We start from the raw sequence: 18293 nt of genomic DNA, 5'->3' as shown, positions 1-18293 counted from the left end.
AAAACAAAAATATCTGAGTGTGTTCCAGGCAAGCTTAAAGAGTAGATCATATTTGACTCAGGAGCTATTTAGCAACTTCCTGGATTAGGTCCTCTATAATAATGATGGCCACACCTCACTACAGTCATTGTGTTTATAGTAGGGGATGCCTTTTACTCTATTTTAACATTCTCCTTGTGTGAGATGGTAGACTAGTCCTATCCAGTGTAACAGTAAGGGCATTTGGTATCTATGCCATCCAACTCAGTAGCCATTAGCCACACGTGGCTATTTTGCCTTTGAGGAAATATTGGTCGTCTGTCTATAATCCTAGCTACTCAGGAGGTTGAGCTTTGGAGGATCATGATTCGAAGCCAGCCTGGCAGACAAATCTATGAAACTCTTATCTCCAATGAACCACCAAAAAGCCAGAAAAGAGCAGTGGAAGAACTGAGCTTTTCATTTTATTTTATTCTCAATTATTTACTTTTTTTTTTTTTCAAAAGAATCCTCTTGAGGAGCTAGGATTATAGGCATAAGCCACTGGTGCCCAGCTCCCTTCTGTTTAAGACCTACCTACATTAAGGCATACAAGTGAGACACATTAATCTTGAGTCATTTCATATCTTTCCCATGGTGACCAATAAAGGGATGAAATGTATTTCTAAACATTGAAATACCAAACAAAACAATTAATCAGCTGCTTTGATCTGCTCTACACAGATAAAGATGGTTTTTAGAATTGGGTTCTGTTATGGATGTGTCTCACCTCCCCTGTTTTCACCCCTGGTAACTGTGTAGAACCCAGTTCTAGAAATCATCTTGATATGTGGCTAGCACACAGTGGAAGAATCCTCAGCTTTTAAAAAGCAATGAGATTTGAGGATCAAAGTTTGAAGCCAGCCCAGGCAGAAAAGCCTATGAAATTCTTATCTCCAATTAACCACCAAGAAATAGAAGTGAAGCTGTGGCTCTTGTGGTAGAATGTCAGGCTTGAGAAAAAAAAGTTCAAGGATAGCACCCAGGTCCCTGAGTTCAAGCCCCAGGACCAACACACACACACACACACACACACATACACACACACACACACAAACACACAGCAACCGAGTGTGGGTAGGTCCACTGGGAGCATAACTCATCAGCTCAGCCTTTTAAACCTGTCATGACATGGGACTTTGCAGATACAACCAGACCTCCAAAGAAAGATGAAGAAAACGGAAAGAATTATTACTTCGTATCTCATGACCAAATGATGCAAGACATCTCAAATAACGAGTACTTGGAATACGGCAGCCACGAGGACGCAATGTACGGGACAAAACTGGAGACCATTAGGAAGATCCACGAGCAGGGGCTGATTGCAATACTGGACGTGGAGCCTCAGGTAATGCCCAACCCCTCTGAATCCCCTCCATCCTGCCTGCATGCTGTTAAGCTGAGATTTTAAAATCCAAAATGCTGTCAGAAAGTCATGGGTCACATCATAATTTCATCAGCTACAGGAAAGTATCAGTAATCAAGACTGCATGGGTTAAAAGGCTAGAATGCAAACTGATTAATCACTGGACTCGGCACACACACAGCATGTATTTAAGCAGATTCTTATCTGCTGTGGCTTCTTTTCCTCACAAGCTCAGTAAAGTACCTTATTAGGTCTGTGCTTGCCAGAAATCCTACAATTACCCACTCTCAGGATGAGACTCTGGCACTTCGTTATCACAACAGCCACCTTTGCTCTTTTGGTGTGGCTCACACTGGGCCATCAAAGTGTCTGCCAGCATCTTATTTTAATCACCAGCAAGTAACTGATCCTGGGGCCTGGGCGTGAAACACTGCATTAGCTTTATGACAACAAGCATGAGTGAGCCCAGATGTCAGAGGGAGCAGGGCTAGAGAGCCATGTTAGCTGTCCACTTCTGCCACCTCCTTACCTGAGCACGATGCCTGACCCTGAGCTAAAACTAGGAGAGACATGGAGAACTTGGAAAGGACTCAAAGGGAAGCTGGATGCAGTGCTGATCAAATGATTTCTACATGAGGCTGACGCAAGAAGCTGTGGGAATTATGAAACCTGAGGAAGAGAAAGCTGAAGGCTTGACATCACAGGGTTGTAGCTCAGTGGTAGGCTGCAGGCTCAGCATGTGAAAAGCCCTTTGGTTCTATCCCCAATACTAAATAATTTTTTTAAATGTCAACAAGCTATTTGTTTCATGTCTGAGGAGAAAACAAGTCAACAAAAATGGGACTTTGTATACAGAGAAATGATTTGGGAATGATAGTCATCAAGGATAGTAATAGAAAGGATTGTGAGTGCCTTTGTCTCCCATTTTGTCTCCTGGGTCTCCCATTTTCAGGATAGATCTGTACCCCAAATTTCTTATCCATTCACTCGGCATAGAATCCAGTTACTGACCAGCACCCCTCAAGCAGGCTCTGCTTGATCAGGAGGCTTATTAGTTAGGTGACTGTCCTAGGCAAGACAAATCCCTGTTGATGGCCTATAGCATAAGCCTTGGTCCCTTAGCCATTTCCAAAGCAAGGACAAAGCTTACATCACCAGGGTCTGTATAAGGAGGACCTTATAACTCAATTTCAGAGCTCTGAGATCCTAACTCGTAGCCAGTGAGTTCATCCATTTCCATTTCTATAGCACCTGATGGGGTTCTTGAACTTGGAGCTTTGGAAATCACAACAAATCTGGCTAGGGGCTAGGGAGGAAAGCAACAATAAATACTGTAGTTTACTTGACTTACGCCATTAATTTGGACCTATATAGAACTAAGTAAGATGATGTGTAACATAGATTGATCTTTGTTTAACTCCTAATCCCTCCTTACTAGGGATTGGAAAAATCTTCTGGCCAGGGGTGGCTAGAGGCAAAGTCTCAATCCTGGTCCTGGTCTTCGACATCCTCTCCTTGGGTTCCACACTGGTCTTCACCTGAACGTCGTTTTCTGCTGGTAGTAATGTCTCTAGCAGTATGCTGGCTGCAGGGCTCCTCAGATCCCTCTGCATTACCTAAGGCCACTTTCAAGGGCTTTCTGCCTTACTTGCTACTGCTGCTGCTGCTGCCACCACTGCCATCACCACCACCGCTGCTGCCTCTGCTGCTCCATTCATAGTGCCCAGCTCTCCCTGTTCCCTTGCCCTTGCACAGCCATGCACTGCTCTGCACTGCTGAGTGGGAGAGCCTTCTCTTGATCTCATCAGGACATCCACAGCAGTTCCTTTTCCCCATTGCACTTGGTCCCAAGCAACTCCTCACCCTAGCCAGGCACACAGGGCCCTAGTGTCCTGACCACTGGATGAGCTCACCTGCACTCTTCTCTCCTGCTTCTGTGTTCTTGCCTCTTAGAACTGTGATGCTCAAGTCTGCTGGTCCCTGAGGACAGGCCCTAGGTATCCTGGTCTCTGCCTGAAGGACCTGGGGACAGGGATGGGTCTGAGCTTGCTCCCCTTTGTTGGACTGGTGACCATTCTGGCCCCAGTCTCTGCTACCTAGTCAGATTCCTGCCCAGCCCTCATCTCACACTGACCGCTGTGTATGTCCACATAGCTGGGGATGCCTGCAATGTCTGAACCAGCTGGGCTCCCCATTAAGTCTTTCTGCCCCGAGCCCACTCACTGCAGGTCTGGGAAAGGCCCTGGTCTTGCTTTTAGGATGCCTCTGCCTGTGAGCAACCTACTTTCTGACAGAGCCTTGTTGTTCCAGAGTGGTTCTCTCCTTAGGATGCTTTCTCCGTGTCCCTTTTCCACCCCTGCTTGTTAGATTAACAGCTGTACTCTATCTTAGGTTGATTGACTAAATGTGTATTAAGCAGTTATATACTAAGCTAGTGAGGATGAAAGGCATTCCCCCATATATAGCCAAAGCTACCCACAAAAGAGAATATTCCTGTAGCATTTGTTTTTTAATCCTCTCACATCTGCCACAGCTGACACCATTTCCCTCACAGGTTGCTTATTGAAAGACCACCAAACACTAGTGTTCAGCTCATTTACTGCAGGTCTAATGGGTTGTGTGGTCTTAATTTGTTTTTAGACAATGAAGGCCAATTTGAGCACTTATTTACTAATAAATATAGGATAAGATGTTCTGGTCCAACTTGAAACCTAGAGGACCATGATAAAGACATTAAACTAGAAAACAGTAACCTGGCTTCTTTTAAAGTAATAGGTAGAAATTTTACTGTGCTTTATATTTTGCCAATAGTTAATACTCCTTACTTAATCCTTGTAACTCTAGGAGACAAAAATAAAGAAACAAAGACTTTATGCAATTGTGACTCCACCAGGGTTTTAAGGCATATGACAGTGAGGTTTGAACTTCAACTGTGTTGGATTTTGAAAGAAATAACAACCTTCTTTCACTGTACCATCCTAGAAGAGATGACCTTAGGTAACCCATAGCCCACATTATAGGTAGTTGAAAAGTTTAAATCCCATTTTTAGACTGGGAAATGTTGACTCATGCCTATAACCTAGCTACTCCAGAGGCTGAGATCTGAGAATCACTTCAGAGCACCCTGTGTAGACAAATTCATTAGTCTCTGACCTCCAATTAGTCACCAAAAAAAACGAGTGGAGATATTGCTCAAGTGGTAGAATGCCAGGCTTGAGCAAAAAAAGCTGAGTGAGATCTCAAAGACCCAGAGCCCCAGTACTGGCACGAAAAAAAAAATCCCATTTATAAAACCATAAAAAAATCTATAAAACAATGAAACCTGAGAAACACTATAGAAGTTATTTCTCATAGAGAAATAAAGCTTCAACTCACAAAGTAATCTTATATTCCTAAAGGTGAAACTGTAATGGCAGTAGTCGTAGCAGAATACATAGAGTTTTGCTCTTGTCTGCAGAGGGAAGTTATCCAAAATTAACTTCCATCCTTGTTAGAAAACTGTGCAGGGGCTAGAGGTGCAACTCAGCCCCACTTAGCATGAGGGAAGATGGGAGGACATGGATTCAACTCTCAATACCCACTGCAAAAATCAAAATAAGAGCCAAGGGCCATTTCTTTCCACGTGATTGGCTGTAAGGAATCATTGTGCTGTTCTTTAAATACTTGGATTTTATGCCAAATCACTCAGCTGCTTGCCCTTGTGTACTTTTTAACTCTACAAGCCAGATTCCTATTACAGACATGGACATCTTTGATATTCAAGTCAAATGAGTTTTTATTCAGTAACCTGAGATTAATTCTTGGTCATAGATAAGCCATAAAAATCAATCAATAAAGAACTGAAAATTAGATTAATGATACTCTATTTGAACATAGTGTATTTCTACAGCATACTGTGCCTGTGCACTCTTCCTCTTCCCCCCCAGACAGATTTGCCTGTGAATATTATAACTGACTTGTGCCTCACCTTGAGTCAGAGGACTTAGAGTTCATTTTAAGTCAGCTATTAACCTCATGAGGAATGTGAATCCTTGTGAGCTGTTCCATTTCCCATCTCTACAGTGACTGAACCTCAGCCCAACTGAAATGCACCTAAAAGTGGCACCCACTTGAGACCCATTAGTAAAGTAGAGCAGAGTATAGGGACAGATACCTTCAAGAACAATTAAAGAAATGATTGATGACTATGCTGAACATATGAGACCTTCTTCACCAGAAAATTGCAGTCAGGATTTGAGACATCTGAGAATTCCCAAAGATGCAATTATAATATAAGGTAGAAATAGGAAAATTAGCCTCGCACCAGGGACTCCTGCCTATAATCCTAGCAACTTAGGAGGCTGAGATCTGATGACCACAGTTCAAAGCCAGCCCAGGATGGAAAGTCCGTGAAATGTCCAACTAACCACCAAAAAGCCCGAAGTGAAGCTGTAGTTCAAGAGATAGAGCACTAGCCTTGAGCAAAAATGCTCAGCGACAGCCCCTAGGCACTGAGTTCAAGCCCTAGGACTGGCACCAAAAAAAAAAAAGGAAAAAAGAAAACTCAAAGCTGTGAAAGGGAAGCAGAAGCAAACACGCTAACCACAGGAGCTTATCTTAATAACTGTCATAAATGTTAAATTTTGGTTTGAACTTCCTGAAGCCAGGGCAAAAAAAGGCAGGAGGAGGAGTCAAGGAATAGAGCAGATCATTAGACTCTAGCAGTATTTGACAATATAATGGATGGACATGGTTTTTGTTGATGGCTTCATATAGTAAAGGCAGGATGCCCTTCTTGTTTGTGGCTGTAGACAGGCCCAAACACAGTATAGTTGTGAAGAGTCTGCCAAGAGCCAAACTCATGTTTTCCAAGGAGCACGTTTTCTGGTGTTGAAATGTGATAGCATGCTAGAACTGAAAGCCTTCAAAGGATTGGATAGCTGGCGTGCTAGCAGCTGAATGGAGGAAAGCATTTTCTGCCCGACGTCTGTTCTTCACTTCATCAGTGGGCTCCATTCAGCATACAGGTTGTGTGCCAGGCACTTGTGGGCCCTAGCTACTCAGGAGGCTGAGATCTGAGGATTTGTGATCTGTGCTTTGAAGCCAGTCTGATCAGGAATATCTGTGAGACTTTTAACTCCAAATAACTACCAAAAAAGAAAAGTGGCTCAAGTGGTAGAGCTCTAGCCTTGAGCAAAAAAGCTCAGGGACAGCACCCAGGTCCTGGGTTGAGAGAGGGAGGGAGGGGAAAAGGAAGGAAGGGAGGGAGGGAGGGAGGGAGACAGGGAGACTTCAGGGAGAGAAGCAAGTTGGATGTTATCCCCCATCTCAGTTACCCAAAAGCTGGCTTGTGTGTAGATGGGTGGGTGTGGGTATGGACATCATGGGTGTGATGTGTGTGGGAGTGATGTGTGTGGGAATGAGGAGAAAACCCTGTGTTCACCTGATGCCTAAGCACAAGATGGAAGGAACAGAAACCTGAGATAATATTCAGCTCAGTTAGGTTAGATGTAATGTCTTTCCCTTGCTAAAGTCTTCAGTCACAAAAGATTGGTGAAGAAATTCAAAGTTCCATCCTTCAAAAGGGAACCCATACAAGCTAAAGACCCCTCTTACTAGGAGAGTCTGAGCCTGTGACTTTAACAATTGAGGAACTTTGTTGCAAAAATAAGACAGTGAGCTAGGTTACCCAGCCCACAAGATAATAATTGTGTAAGCCCAGAGTCAGGGGTAATGCATGTACTCCTAGCTACTCAGATCTGAAAATCAAAGCTGAAAGAGGCCAAAAGTTTCCATTTGGCCAAAAGAGTAGCAGACTCTAATTGACGAGCTCACTTCTGTGTATATATTAGATGTACTGCTTTTACATTTTATTGGATCAGAAAGCAGTTTATGCTGGATGCCATACTGAATATGAGAGAACTGAACAAGATGTCCCCACGCACTTGTATTTCCAACACGATGAGCCCTTCAGAAGTACATAGGAAATGCTTAGGGCTCACAGAGAACTTTTCCTGAGAAAAGAACATCAGAACTAAGTTCTGAAGTATTCCTTCAGTGGGAAAGGGGTAGGGGTAGAGAGCTCCATACAAAGTAGGGGATAGTAAATTAAAAAAAAAAAAAAAAAAAAAAGGCCAGGCCAGGCTCTGGTGGCTCATGCCTATAATCCCAGCTACTCAAAAGACTGAGATCTGAGGATTGTGGTTTGAGGCCAGCCTGGGCAGGCAAGTTTGTGAGGCTCTTATCTCCAATTAAGCACCAGAAAACCAGGAGTAGAACGGTCAAAGTGGTAGAGTGTTAACCTTGAGCAAAAGAGCTCAGGACAGCACTGAGGCTCTGAGTTAAACCCCATGATTGATTTAAAAAAAACATTCAGAAATCCAGGAGACTCTAGCACTTTGTAGAATTTCAAGTTGTTCAGTAAGATCAGGCCACAGAGGAGATAGAGCAGTGGGAGGCAGAAGAGGTCAAGCCTGGGCACTAGCCCCTGGAGAGGAGGGACCTGACCTTACTAAGGCAAGGAATGGAAAGCTGCAAAACAGAGACAGGGAACCAACCTAAGTACAATTATGCTAAGTCCTTCAAAGATGGAATAATAGAAATGGGAGAATGTGCTACTTGTTGGTAGTTCACGCCTTATAATCCTAGCAACTCAGGAGCCTGAGATCTGAGAATGAAGATTAGAAGCCAGCCCAGGGAGGAAAGTTCGTGAGACTCATTATCTCTGATAAACTACCAAAAAAGAAAGTCAGAAGTGGAGCTGTGGCTCAAATAGTAGAGTGCTAGCCTCGAGCAAAAGAAGCTCAGGGATAGTGCCTAGGCCTTGAGTTCAAGCCCCAGCACAAAAATATAAAAATAAAAAAGAAGAAATAGGAGAAAGAAAACAAAATTTAAAACTATTGTAAAATACAAAATGTAGGTAGCAAAAATACCCATGTTAAATTCTTCTGTAAAGAGCAACGAGATGTTTACCCAAGACGAATAGGAATTGCTAACATGTCTCACTTGTGACTTTGGGTACCCGGATATGTGAGGTTTTTGTCCTGGGAGGGGCATTTCTAAACTTCAAGTCTGGTCATATCCTCCCAGGGGAGGAGATGATGCAGAATCTGATCCTGCCGCATCGGGCTGCATTTTGCAGTCCTTCCATGCAGACTAGCAATTGGCACAGGAAAAGGCTTGCAGAGCCTTAGAAAAGAATTGAAAGTGTCATCTCCCTTGAGTACAGCATTTTCTTGGCGGCCAATGCATTGCTCACAACTATACTGTCTTTAGTAGCAATGATAAGACAAAAAGCCTGGGGCTTTATCACTTCAGTCTCCTTCCCCATGAACCCCATGGAGGCCTTTCATCAGGCAACTCAGAAGGCCTGTGTTAAGTGCAAATGCAGCCCACACAGTTACAGTGACCAGACTTTCCTAGCCTTGCTTAGCAAAGTACAGCCTGTAACATAACAAAGTGGGCTCCCTATCAGTATGAAGCCAGCCTGCAGGCCCAAGGCTCCCCCAAAATGCACTTCCCATCCATTAAAATGCAGGCACAAACTAATAACCAGGTTTCAATGAACATTAACCAACATAGTGTTATCTTTGATGAAGAAAAATAAACCCATTTTAATTCTATTTTTATTATCTTGAAGGAGTTGTACAAAAGGGTTACCGTTCAACAAATCAGTTTATAACTATAATGCATCTTGACCTATCACTCCGTTCATCGTTCTCCCCCATCCCTAGATAAATCCATTTGATTCATGAGACTAATAAATACACAGTAAGTCAGCTTTTATTTTCTGAGCACTATTGTCCATCCTTTAGCAGAAGAATAATGTGTCTTACTTATCCACTTTATCATATTTAATAGTACTCTGCCAAAAATTTGAACCAAGAGTGTGACTTTTTCAGTTGTGTAAAATTTGTATAGTCTCGTTTAAGTTATTTATTTCTTCTTTTAAGTGTCTCTCATTTGTTTTCTTTTCCACATAGGCACTGAAGGTCCTGAGAACTGCAGAGTTTGCTCCTTTTGTTGTTTTCATTGCCGCACCAACTATTACTCCAGGTTTAAATGAGGTAAGAGTGAATCCATTCCCCCCCACCCACAAATAAACGATTCTGTGGTAAGGATCCATGTGTGTTGAACACACAAAACCAAAGCCCCAGAGTCAAGTGTGGTGGCTCATGCCTTTAACCTTAGCCTCATCAGAAGTAACCTTAGCCTCCTAGGAAATAAGGGTAGGAGAATCAAAGTCCAAGGTCATCCTGGGCAAAAGCTGAAAACTCTATCTGAAAAATAGAGCAAAAAGGACTATTAGGTTTGGTTCAGGTGGCAGATTGCCTCCCCAGAAGGCTCTGAGTTCAAACCCCAGCACAACCAAAACAAAAACAAAAACAGCTCTCTCCCCTGTCATTAAAACAACAAAGTGAACCTCTGATTTATCCTTGATTCTGGGCAGTTCACTTTTCAGAACATGAGATTCTCTTTCAGCACTCAGAACTTAGCAATGTAGTTCTTCTAGATCAGAATCATTAGACAGATTCCAGACTTTGTCCCAGCACAATCTGAAGCAAATCAACCCACATATGCAGCAAAAGAAAGTTCTAGGGGAGCGGGCTGTGAAATACAATGCCTTATCAATAAATCTACATCTAAAGTGCAAGGGTAGCTGGGTGCTGGTGGCTCACACCTGTAATCCAAGCTACTGAGGAGGCTGAGATCTAAGGATCACGGTTCAAAGCCAGGCAGGGGAAAGAAAGTCTGTGTATCTCTTATCTCCAGTTAATCACCAGAAAACCAGAAGTGGAGCTATGGCTCAAAGTGGTAGAGCACTAGCCTTGAGCAGAAAAGCTCAGGGACAGCACCCAACCCCTAGGTTCAAGCCCCATGACTGACAATAATAATAATAATAGTAAGCATCCTCCTTCTCCTAGAACAGAAATATATCAGGTGTCCCCGTACCCTCTAGGTTGCCAACCCACTTCCTTTCAGGTAGGGTTATGCTAAGACAACAGAATTCCCCAGGGGCCAAGAACTGCTTAGCCTGAAGAGAGCTGTAAGGAATCTCTAACCTTTACCAGGCTATCTAGTTTCTCTTTCAGGTCCCTGAAGACTACCAAACCTATAAGTGAGTTTTGTCAGACTGAAGGTATCTCTCAGTAATAAAACATTTGTCTAGCAGGCACAGAGGCCCTGGATTCAATCCCAAATATTACAAAAAGGGGAGGGGGTAAAGCAAGCCAGGTATTGATGGTTCACACCTGTCATCCTAGCTACTCAAGAGGCTTAGATCTGAGAACTGCAACTTGAAGCCAGCCCCTGTGAGAAAACTGTGTGAGACTTATCTCCAATGAACCACCGATAAACTGGAAGTAGATCTGTGTCTCAAAGTGGTAGAGTGCTAGCTTGAGCCAAAAAAAATGCTCAGGGACAGTGCCCAGGCCCTGAGTTCAAGCTCAAGGACCAGCACATGCACACATATGAAAAAAATAGAAAAAGAAAAAAGCTCTGACCATTTGCAAGCCAACAAAGGTCAGCAGCTGGCAGAGAGCTGGTGCCCTCAAGAGTTGGCTGCACCCTGCCTATCCAAGCCCTCCTATTGCTGGGCACACAGGGCAGCCTCATTTGTCTGAGCAGGGTAATAATGCTTACCTGCTGTCAGTTTCTCAATTAGGAAGATACTCCTGTACAAAATCATCCTGAAGACCATTGCTTTCTTGTGTTCTAGAAACCATCAGAGGAATCTTGGCTGTGTTCAGCAAATGCTGACCTAAACGTACAATTGAGTTAAATCATGGCTCAAGAATTCTCCCTTTGTGTGCCTTTAAGGACAGTGAAATATTTATCTTTACCTATATTATTCATATGTTGTCATTATTTTTGTCATTTCATTTGCAAAAGGCATATTCCTTTGTAAGATTCTACTTTCCCATCTTCTTTGATGCATAGCATGTTTGAAACTCTACATTGTGGTTAGCTTTTATCCTTTGGTTGCCATGTATTTTTCTTGAATTATCATCTTTGCTTTGTTTTTGTTTTTGCCTGTTTTCTTGCCCTTTTGCTAATTTTCCATAGCTACCAAAATGGTGCAGAAAATTGCCTGTAAGTACCAGCTTAGGAGGTGATGAAATACAGCCTTGTAGAATGTAGACATTTTGTTCCCACAAATCCTTGCTTTCGCTGCTAGAATAAAGGCATTCTGTTTTCACTGAGTTAAACCCTGCTTACACGTGAGTCAAGCACACAGGCAAGCTGTTGTAGAGACAGAAACTGACAAGTGGAGCTTCATCTTAAAAGAGCCATAACAGGGAGCTTTGTTTGTCTGTAAGAACTACATTTAAAATGTGATGCTCCCAGCCATAAATTTTCTAGAATGTTTTCATCAGCCCAGCTTTCTGAGCCAATCATAAACTCTGCTAGTGGGTTTGGAAGACCAAGCTGAAATAGCAAATCAAACCCCCTAGCCCAGAAAGTGGTTTCATAGAAACTGTGCCTTCTCTTCCTGGGGTCCTGATAGGAAGCACCCTCATCTTTGGGGGAGGGTAGATGCATGTTTGTTTCAAGAGGGGGGCTGCACTGTGGGGTTTTTTGTGTGAAATAAGAGGCATAGTGAAAATACTGTGCTTTTCCAGTGCAAGCAGAATGTGTATATATAGAATGTCAGAAGATGATTAGTAGCCAAGGTCTTGCTGACACTGTGGTACTTAACATTGACATTCAAAGTATGCCATGTCCTGCTTTGAAATTCCTGTAGAAGATGACAAACCAAGGTAGGACATTCACAGGTCACCATGTCCTCTTAGGAGAGCTTGAGTTCCTGGTTGTTCTCGAGTCTGCCAGTCCCCACTGAAGGGCTGGCATAGAAAGCAAGTGTCTTCATTTCCCTTCAGATGCCTGTTGCAGAGAATTGCACCCACACAGATGAGGCTTGCCTGGGCCCTTTTGCAGCTTCCATGGGAAGTGTCTTGCCAATAACAGAAGGGCCTCAGAGAAAAAGAGGAAGGATCTTAAGCCATCACTGGGTACATAGTGTTCCCAGCCCCTAAAAACACCATGTCTTATATTTTCTCTGGAGATCATTCTTCGTCATCCTGGGGCTCCATCTCCCAGAAGAATTGTCTGGTCTGTTGATTTAATATAAATTTAATACTTATAAAATTCATTCATGGGTCAAGCATCAGTGGTTCACTTTTTAATCCTAGCTACTCAGGAGGCTGAGATTTGAGAATCACAATTCAAAGCCAGCCCAGGCAGGAAAGTCCGTGAGACTCTCCTCTCCAATTAACCACCAAAAGGCTGGAAGCAGAGCTGTAGCTCAAGTGGTAGAATACTAGTCTTGAGCACAAAAGTTCAGGATAGTGCCCAGATCCTGAGTTTTCAAGTCCCAGTACTGGCACACACAAAAAATCAGCTAATAACCAGTATCAGTTAGCCAAGTGTTTGTCTTTTGACCAGCATTTACTAAGCCCTCACTGTGCAAGGTATCTTGCCTAGCACAAGTACATAGCAGTGACACAACACAAGATCAATTATGGAGATAATTGATAAACAGATATTTAAGAGTTACTTCATGGCCAGCCTAGACTATGCAGTGTTACACTATCTGCCAGTATATGTTTATATTTACCCTTGTATACATATGTAAGACTCAGGCTAATAGTTCACCTGTGATGTATTTGGCTAGTACCAGGGGGAACCAGGTAGTTAACTGGACTCCCAAAGTTTACAATTGGAATTTGACCTTTGGGGGTTCAATACAACAAATTGATTCATGAAAAATGTAGAAGCAAAGCAGGGCACTGGTGGTTTATGCCTGTAATCCTAGCTACTCAGGAGGCTGAGATCTGAGGATCACAATTTGAAACCAGCCAGGGCAGAAAAGTCCCTGTGAGACTCTTATCTCTAATTAACCACTATAAATACCAGATGTGGACCTGTGGCTCAAGGTGGTAGAGAGCTAGACTTGAGCAAAAGAGCTCAAGGACAGCACCCAAGCCCTTAGTTCAATCCCCACGACTGACAGAGAAACAAAAAATGTAGAAGCAAAGCCAGGCACTGGTGGCTCATCCTAGCTACAAGAGGCTGAGATCTGAGGATCAGAGTTCAAAGCCAACCCAGGCAAAAAAAGACTGTGAGACTCCTGTCTCTAATTAACTAACCCTCTCCCCCCCTCCTCTGCCCAAAAAAAAATTGCGAAGTGGAGCTGTTGCTCAAGTGGTAGAACATTAGCCTTGAGCACAAAAACCATAGCATAGAAACCATAGCCAGACATTCAAGCCCCAGGACCAGCATACACACACACACACACACACACACACACACACACACACACAGAGAGAGAGAGAGAGAAAGAGAGAGAGAGAGAGAGAGAGGGAAAGAAAATGTAGAAGCAGACCTGCTCCCAGTGAAACAAGACCCCAATCTTGAAAGACTTTCTGGCAAAAGGCAATCCTCACAGGTCAAACCTGGGATCCCCAGTTTTGCTGTGGTTTAGGGGCATGTCCTTCTCCATGGCAAGCCTCCCTGCATAGAGTTCAACACCTTCTGTTCCTTCTTAGTTGTTCTCTTGGGAAATGGCAAGGCTGTGTGAACAGTGCCATTTGTCTGGCCATTTTCCAAGGCAATCCAATTTTCAGGGAATTCCTCCATAGCCAGTTGCTGTTGTGTTGGAGAAATGGCCTTATTACAACCATTATTTCTAACGCCCAGAAAGCTCTCCGCCCCCCCCCCCCCCCCAGCATCTACTACTGTTGAATGAGGGCCATTATATGTAATTGAATTCCTGGAACTTGCTGAACCTTTAAGTAGAAAAAAGGGAAAATGCAATTTAATTTGTTTTCCAAAGATAAGAGCTTATTGGTATCAACACAGCTGGGCCCCAGGTCCATCTCTAGTAAGCTTCAAGGACCCAGAGGAGGGAACCAACAGCTCAGGCCTTGCCATGGTAACCCTCCCATCCAATAGCAGAGTGGCTCCTTGTAAACCTGACTTGGAGGTATGAGGGAAGAACCACTGTACCCTGGAAACCCACATCTCAAGTAGCCTCACCCCAACTGGCTCTGGGGACAGGCACAGCTAGGCCTGAGTGGAGCCATGTGTTTGTGAGCGTGTCTGTTCTGTTTGTTGTGGAGCCCCCTGTTGCATGTCAAGCAATCACACCTGCCAAGTAGGATTTCTACACCCCTCCCCTCGCCTCTTGTGTCATGGAGCCACTTTAGCCTTATGGGTCTTCCTCTTGCTACACTTGTGGCATGTCAAGGTGTGTGGCCTTGACTGTTTCTGACACTTGGGACAAGCAAAAGTGTGGAATGCGAAAAACAAATTCCAAGCCAGGTGCCGATGGCTCACGCCTGTAATCCTAGCCGCTCAGGAGGCTGAGATCTGAGAATGGCAGTTCGACGCCAGCCCGGGCAGAAAAGTTTGTGAGACTCTTAATCTCCAACTGATCACCAGAAAACTGCAAGTGGTGCTATGGCTCCAAGTGGTAGAGTGCTAGCCTTGAGTGAAAAAGCTCAGGGACAGTGCCCTGGCCCTGAGTTCAAGCCCCATGACTGACACCCCCCCCCAAAAAAAATCCAACTGACCTCTGTCTTCTCTTTGCTTTCCCTTTTTCCCATGCCCACCCTACCTGTACACCCCATCCCCTACCTCATAGGATGAATCTCTCCAGCGCCTGCAGAAGGAATCGGATATCTTACAGAGAACATATGCACACTACTTCGATCTCACAATTATCAACAATGAAATTGATGAGACAATCAGACACCTGGAGGAAGCCGTTGAGCTTGTGTGCACAGCCCCACAGTGGGTCCCAGTCTCCTGGGTCTATTAGGCCTCTCCCCCAGATATCTGAGCATAACTGGGAGCCACCTCATACATGGAAAAGCCTCTTTTGTTATCGGCCTTGTGTCAGCAGGTCATGGTCCCTAGAGACTACCTAGTTGTAGTGTGACCTACATTTATAATTATTGTCATGTCCAAATAGGTAGGAGGAGAAAAAAAAAAACAATTACACACTAATTTAAAGAGACAGTATCTTTTTTAATCAGTTCTCCTAAACTTTAATAAAATGTATCTTTAAATGTATGTATTATTCAATCCTTTGGAATGTTATATTTTTGGAAATCATAGCTTTTTATTTCCAAGGCCCCTAAAAACTGCACAAAAAATAGATGCTGCTTTCTATAATCTATTTTAATAATAATAAACAATGATTCTGTTACCTTGACTGGGGGTGGAACACTACATTCTTTTTAGAGTCTGATTTTATGGATTGGAAAAATCTCTTTCTTTCCTTTATTTATTTGAAATAATTAGTCTAGTGATTACAAAACAGTCATAAATTTTTAAAGGCCTTTTTTTCCTCTCTCTTTTTTTTTTTAGAATAGTATTTTTTTTAAGTCCTTTATGTAACATCCAGATAATGTGATACTGTCTCTTTGAAGCACCCTGTAAACCTTTTAGAGATTTGAAGTTGGGTCTTGACTCTTAATGCATGTGGACAGTCGCGAGCGTTTATGCTGTCGGTGTGTCTGTGTTGGACAAAACAATCTGTAAATCTACAGCAAAGTACATTCCGTTCACGGGGCACACCCAGGGGAATAAGAATAAAATGCTATTATGACTAAGTTGTAAACCTATGCACATCCCTTGCATTTCGGGCAACTTTATAAAAAAAGAAAAAGAAACTGATTTTTATTAATAATAATCATGTAGTGAGATGTGTTTGTAATTTTGTCTCAATTTAATTTGTTGTAAGGTGGGAGGGGGAATCGCTGGTTTTACCATTTCAGATCTGTGTTGTCTTAAGAGTATTAACGTTTTACTTAAGCAAAGAAATGAGGATTTTTAATCTGTATGTAATTGTTTTAAAGCACCCATTTTAAGAGAAAATACTGTGCAATCGAGAAACCAGTTTAGGCATTTGCTATAAACTGAATTATTCCAAAAGAATAATCTATAACAGCCCTGTAAATCCCTTTCAAATGATAACTAACGGGACAGTCTGACCAATTTTTTTTAAATATACTTCCTTTTATGTGTTCAATAATTAAATGCTTTTGGCTCCTTCATTTCATGTTAGATTGTTCAGGTTTCCAAACCAATAATCTTTCAATTTTATAATTTGTTAGATGCTTGTTGACCCATCCAAGGCCCAGGAGTGAGTTATTGTTTGGCTGGGCCATTTGAGCAGCCTGATTGGGCACAGCTTGAACCATGTCATCCTTACAAGGCCACCTGTGGTCTCTCCTCCCTCTTGCTAAATTCCTTGGCACAGGAGAGTCATCTGTCCTTCTTGCTCTAGAGACATTCACCATCTCATCCCCCTGCTGTGAGGTCACATTCTTCTTTACACCAGACATCTGAGCTGGGGTTCCCAGACTCTTTGCCAGAGGCCAGTAGACTGCTTTTCTTTAGTGCATAAGGGTATGGGGCACTTAACATTAACCTGATCCTCAAAAGCACACAGTGGCTTTCGTTTCTTGTGGGTTAGATGGCCTCAGCAGCATCTTATGCCTTGGCAGGCTCAGCCGCTCCTCTTCAGGGGCCAAACAGAGAAGGCCTTCTTGTGTACTCTTACCTTCTCTACCCCCCCCCCCACTACTTATATTAAACACACTGATTGCTTCCCTCTGATATCTGTTTTTGTTCATCCCAGATGAGTCTACAACTTACTAGCAAAGTGTTGAGTGAACTACTTGTGTTGGGACCCTATGGTAGGGTGATAAGACACCCACCAGAGACCAGCTCAACAGTGGGCTCACCCTAGTTGCCTAGGGCTGTGTTAAGAAAGATCTCTAATCGATGCCACGGCCAGAGTCATTCCTGCAGTGGCACTGACAAAAGGCCAGGTTTTTCTCCATGTCAGTGTCCACTCTACCTCTTTTCTAATGAAGCACAAAGAATACAACCTGGAAAGTACAACTGGAGAATGCAAATGTCCTACCCTCTGGTGGAAGTCCTCCTGTCCCTCCCTGCTTGCCCTTTAAGACCAAATGTCCAGAGATGCTGACAGTGCCTTTCTGGAGCCATCTACCACGTTCATAAAGATGGGCTGAGCAGAGGAGGAGGAAAGTGAGGCCAACTTAAATGCTTGTGGCCCCAAGGACAGAGAGGCACAGTGACATTCAGACTTTAGCTTTTCTTCTCTTGTTCTCTGAGGCCCCCAAAAGCACACAAGCAGCTCCCCATTCCATTCCACCATTCCACTAATGCACTCTCCTCTAAAACAGTGTCTTTATGACCTAGCAAAAAAAAAAAACCATTTCTGAAGTCAGAGTACTTTCAGTATATGGCTGCTATGTTACCATGCCCCAACTAAGCAATCAGAGGAAATTGCTAAAAGCTTCTTCACTGCCACAATTCCATCAACAGAACAATTTCTTTCCCTTTTAAAGACCAGAGTAAATGATTCAATTACTCAAAATTTATCAGTGGTCAATTGAAACTGTTGAAGAGCCACATTGAGAGTTACACACACACACACACACACACACACACACACACACACACGAATCCTATTCTCCATGGAGGGGGGGGGGTGCAGTGGGAGGGAGTGTTTTGATCTGTTGAGTTCTTGGTTAAAAAAGACTGAAATGTCCCGATTTTCTAATCATAGGGCAGTAATTACTTTGCACAGGCAGCGTATTCCATTTTAATGCAAAAGGAAAATGTCACTCCGTTTAATTTATCTGGAAGTTTCCCAGGGTCGAGATAACATTGTAGCTTTTTTAACTACAATTAAATGTATCTCCTGTCAGGTGGGATGGTTTAAAATATCTGCTCAGAAAGGCAGCAAAATGGTTGACCTACTTCTTTGCTATTTGCATTCTGGAAGTGCAATCCCAGTCGGTCCTATTGATGGAGAACACGAGTTTCCCCACTCCAGGAAGAAATGCAGGAATCTGGCTCCCCTTCCTCGGGGTCCAATTCCTTCTCC

The 18293-nt window shown here is 43.2% G+C and overlaps 1 protein-coding gene across 9 annotated transcripts in view; it reads left to right on the top strand.

The window, feature by feature from the left end:
- The window catches only part of Cask (calcium/calmodulin dependent serine protein kinase), a 345788-nt gene extending 329363 nt beyond the window's left edge, over positions 1-16425 (top strand). For all 9 annotated transcript variants that reach the window (XM_042683597.1, XM_042683593.1, XM_042683598.1 and 6 more), the window contains 3 exons: positions 1164-1366; positions 9346-9429; positions 15009-16425. In XM_042683597.1, coding sequence (XP_042539531.1) covers positions 1164-1366; positions 9346-9429; positions 15009-15185 — 464 coding nt within the window. In that variant the 3' untranslated portion in view covers positions 15186-16425. The remainder of the gene's footprint in view (positions 1-1163; positions 1367-9345; positions 9430-15008) is intronic.
- Positions 16426-18293: the final 1868 nt, after the last annotated feature.

This window comes from Dipodomys spectabilis, unplaced genomic scaffold, assembly GCF_019054845.1.
Source record: "Dipodomys spectabilis isolate Male_0828 unplaced genomic scaffold, ASM1905484v1 ptg000082l, whole genome shotgun sequence".
NCBI lineage: Eukaryota > Metazoa > Chordata > Mammalia > Rodentia > Heteromyidae > Dipodomys > Dipodomys spectabilis.
The sequence above is the reverse complement of the archived record's forward strand: the minus strand, read 5'-3'. Positions and strand labels throughout refer to the sequence as shown.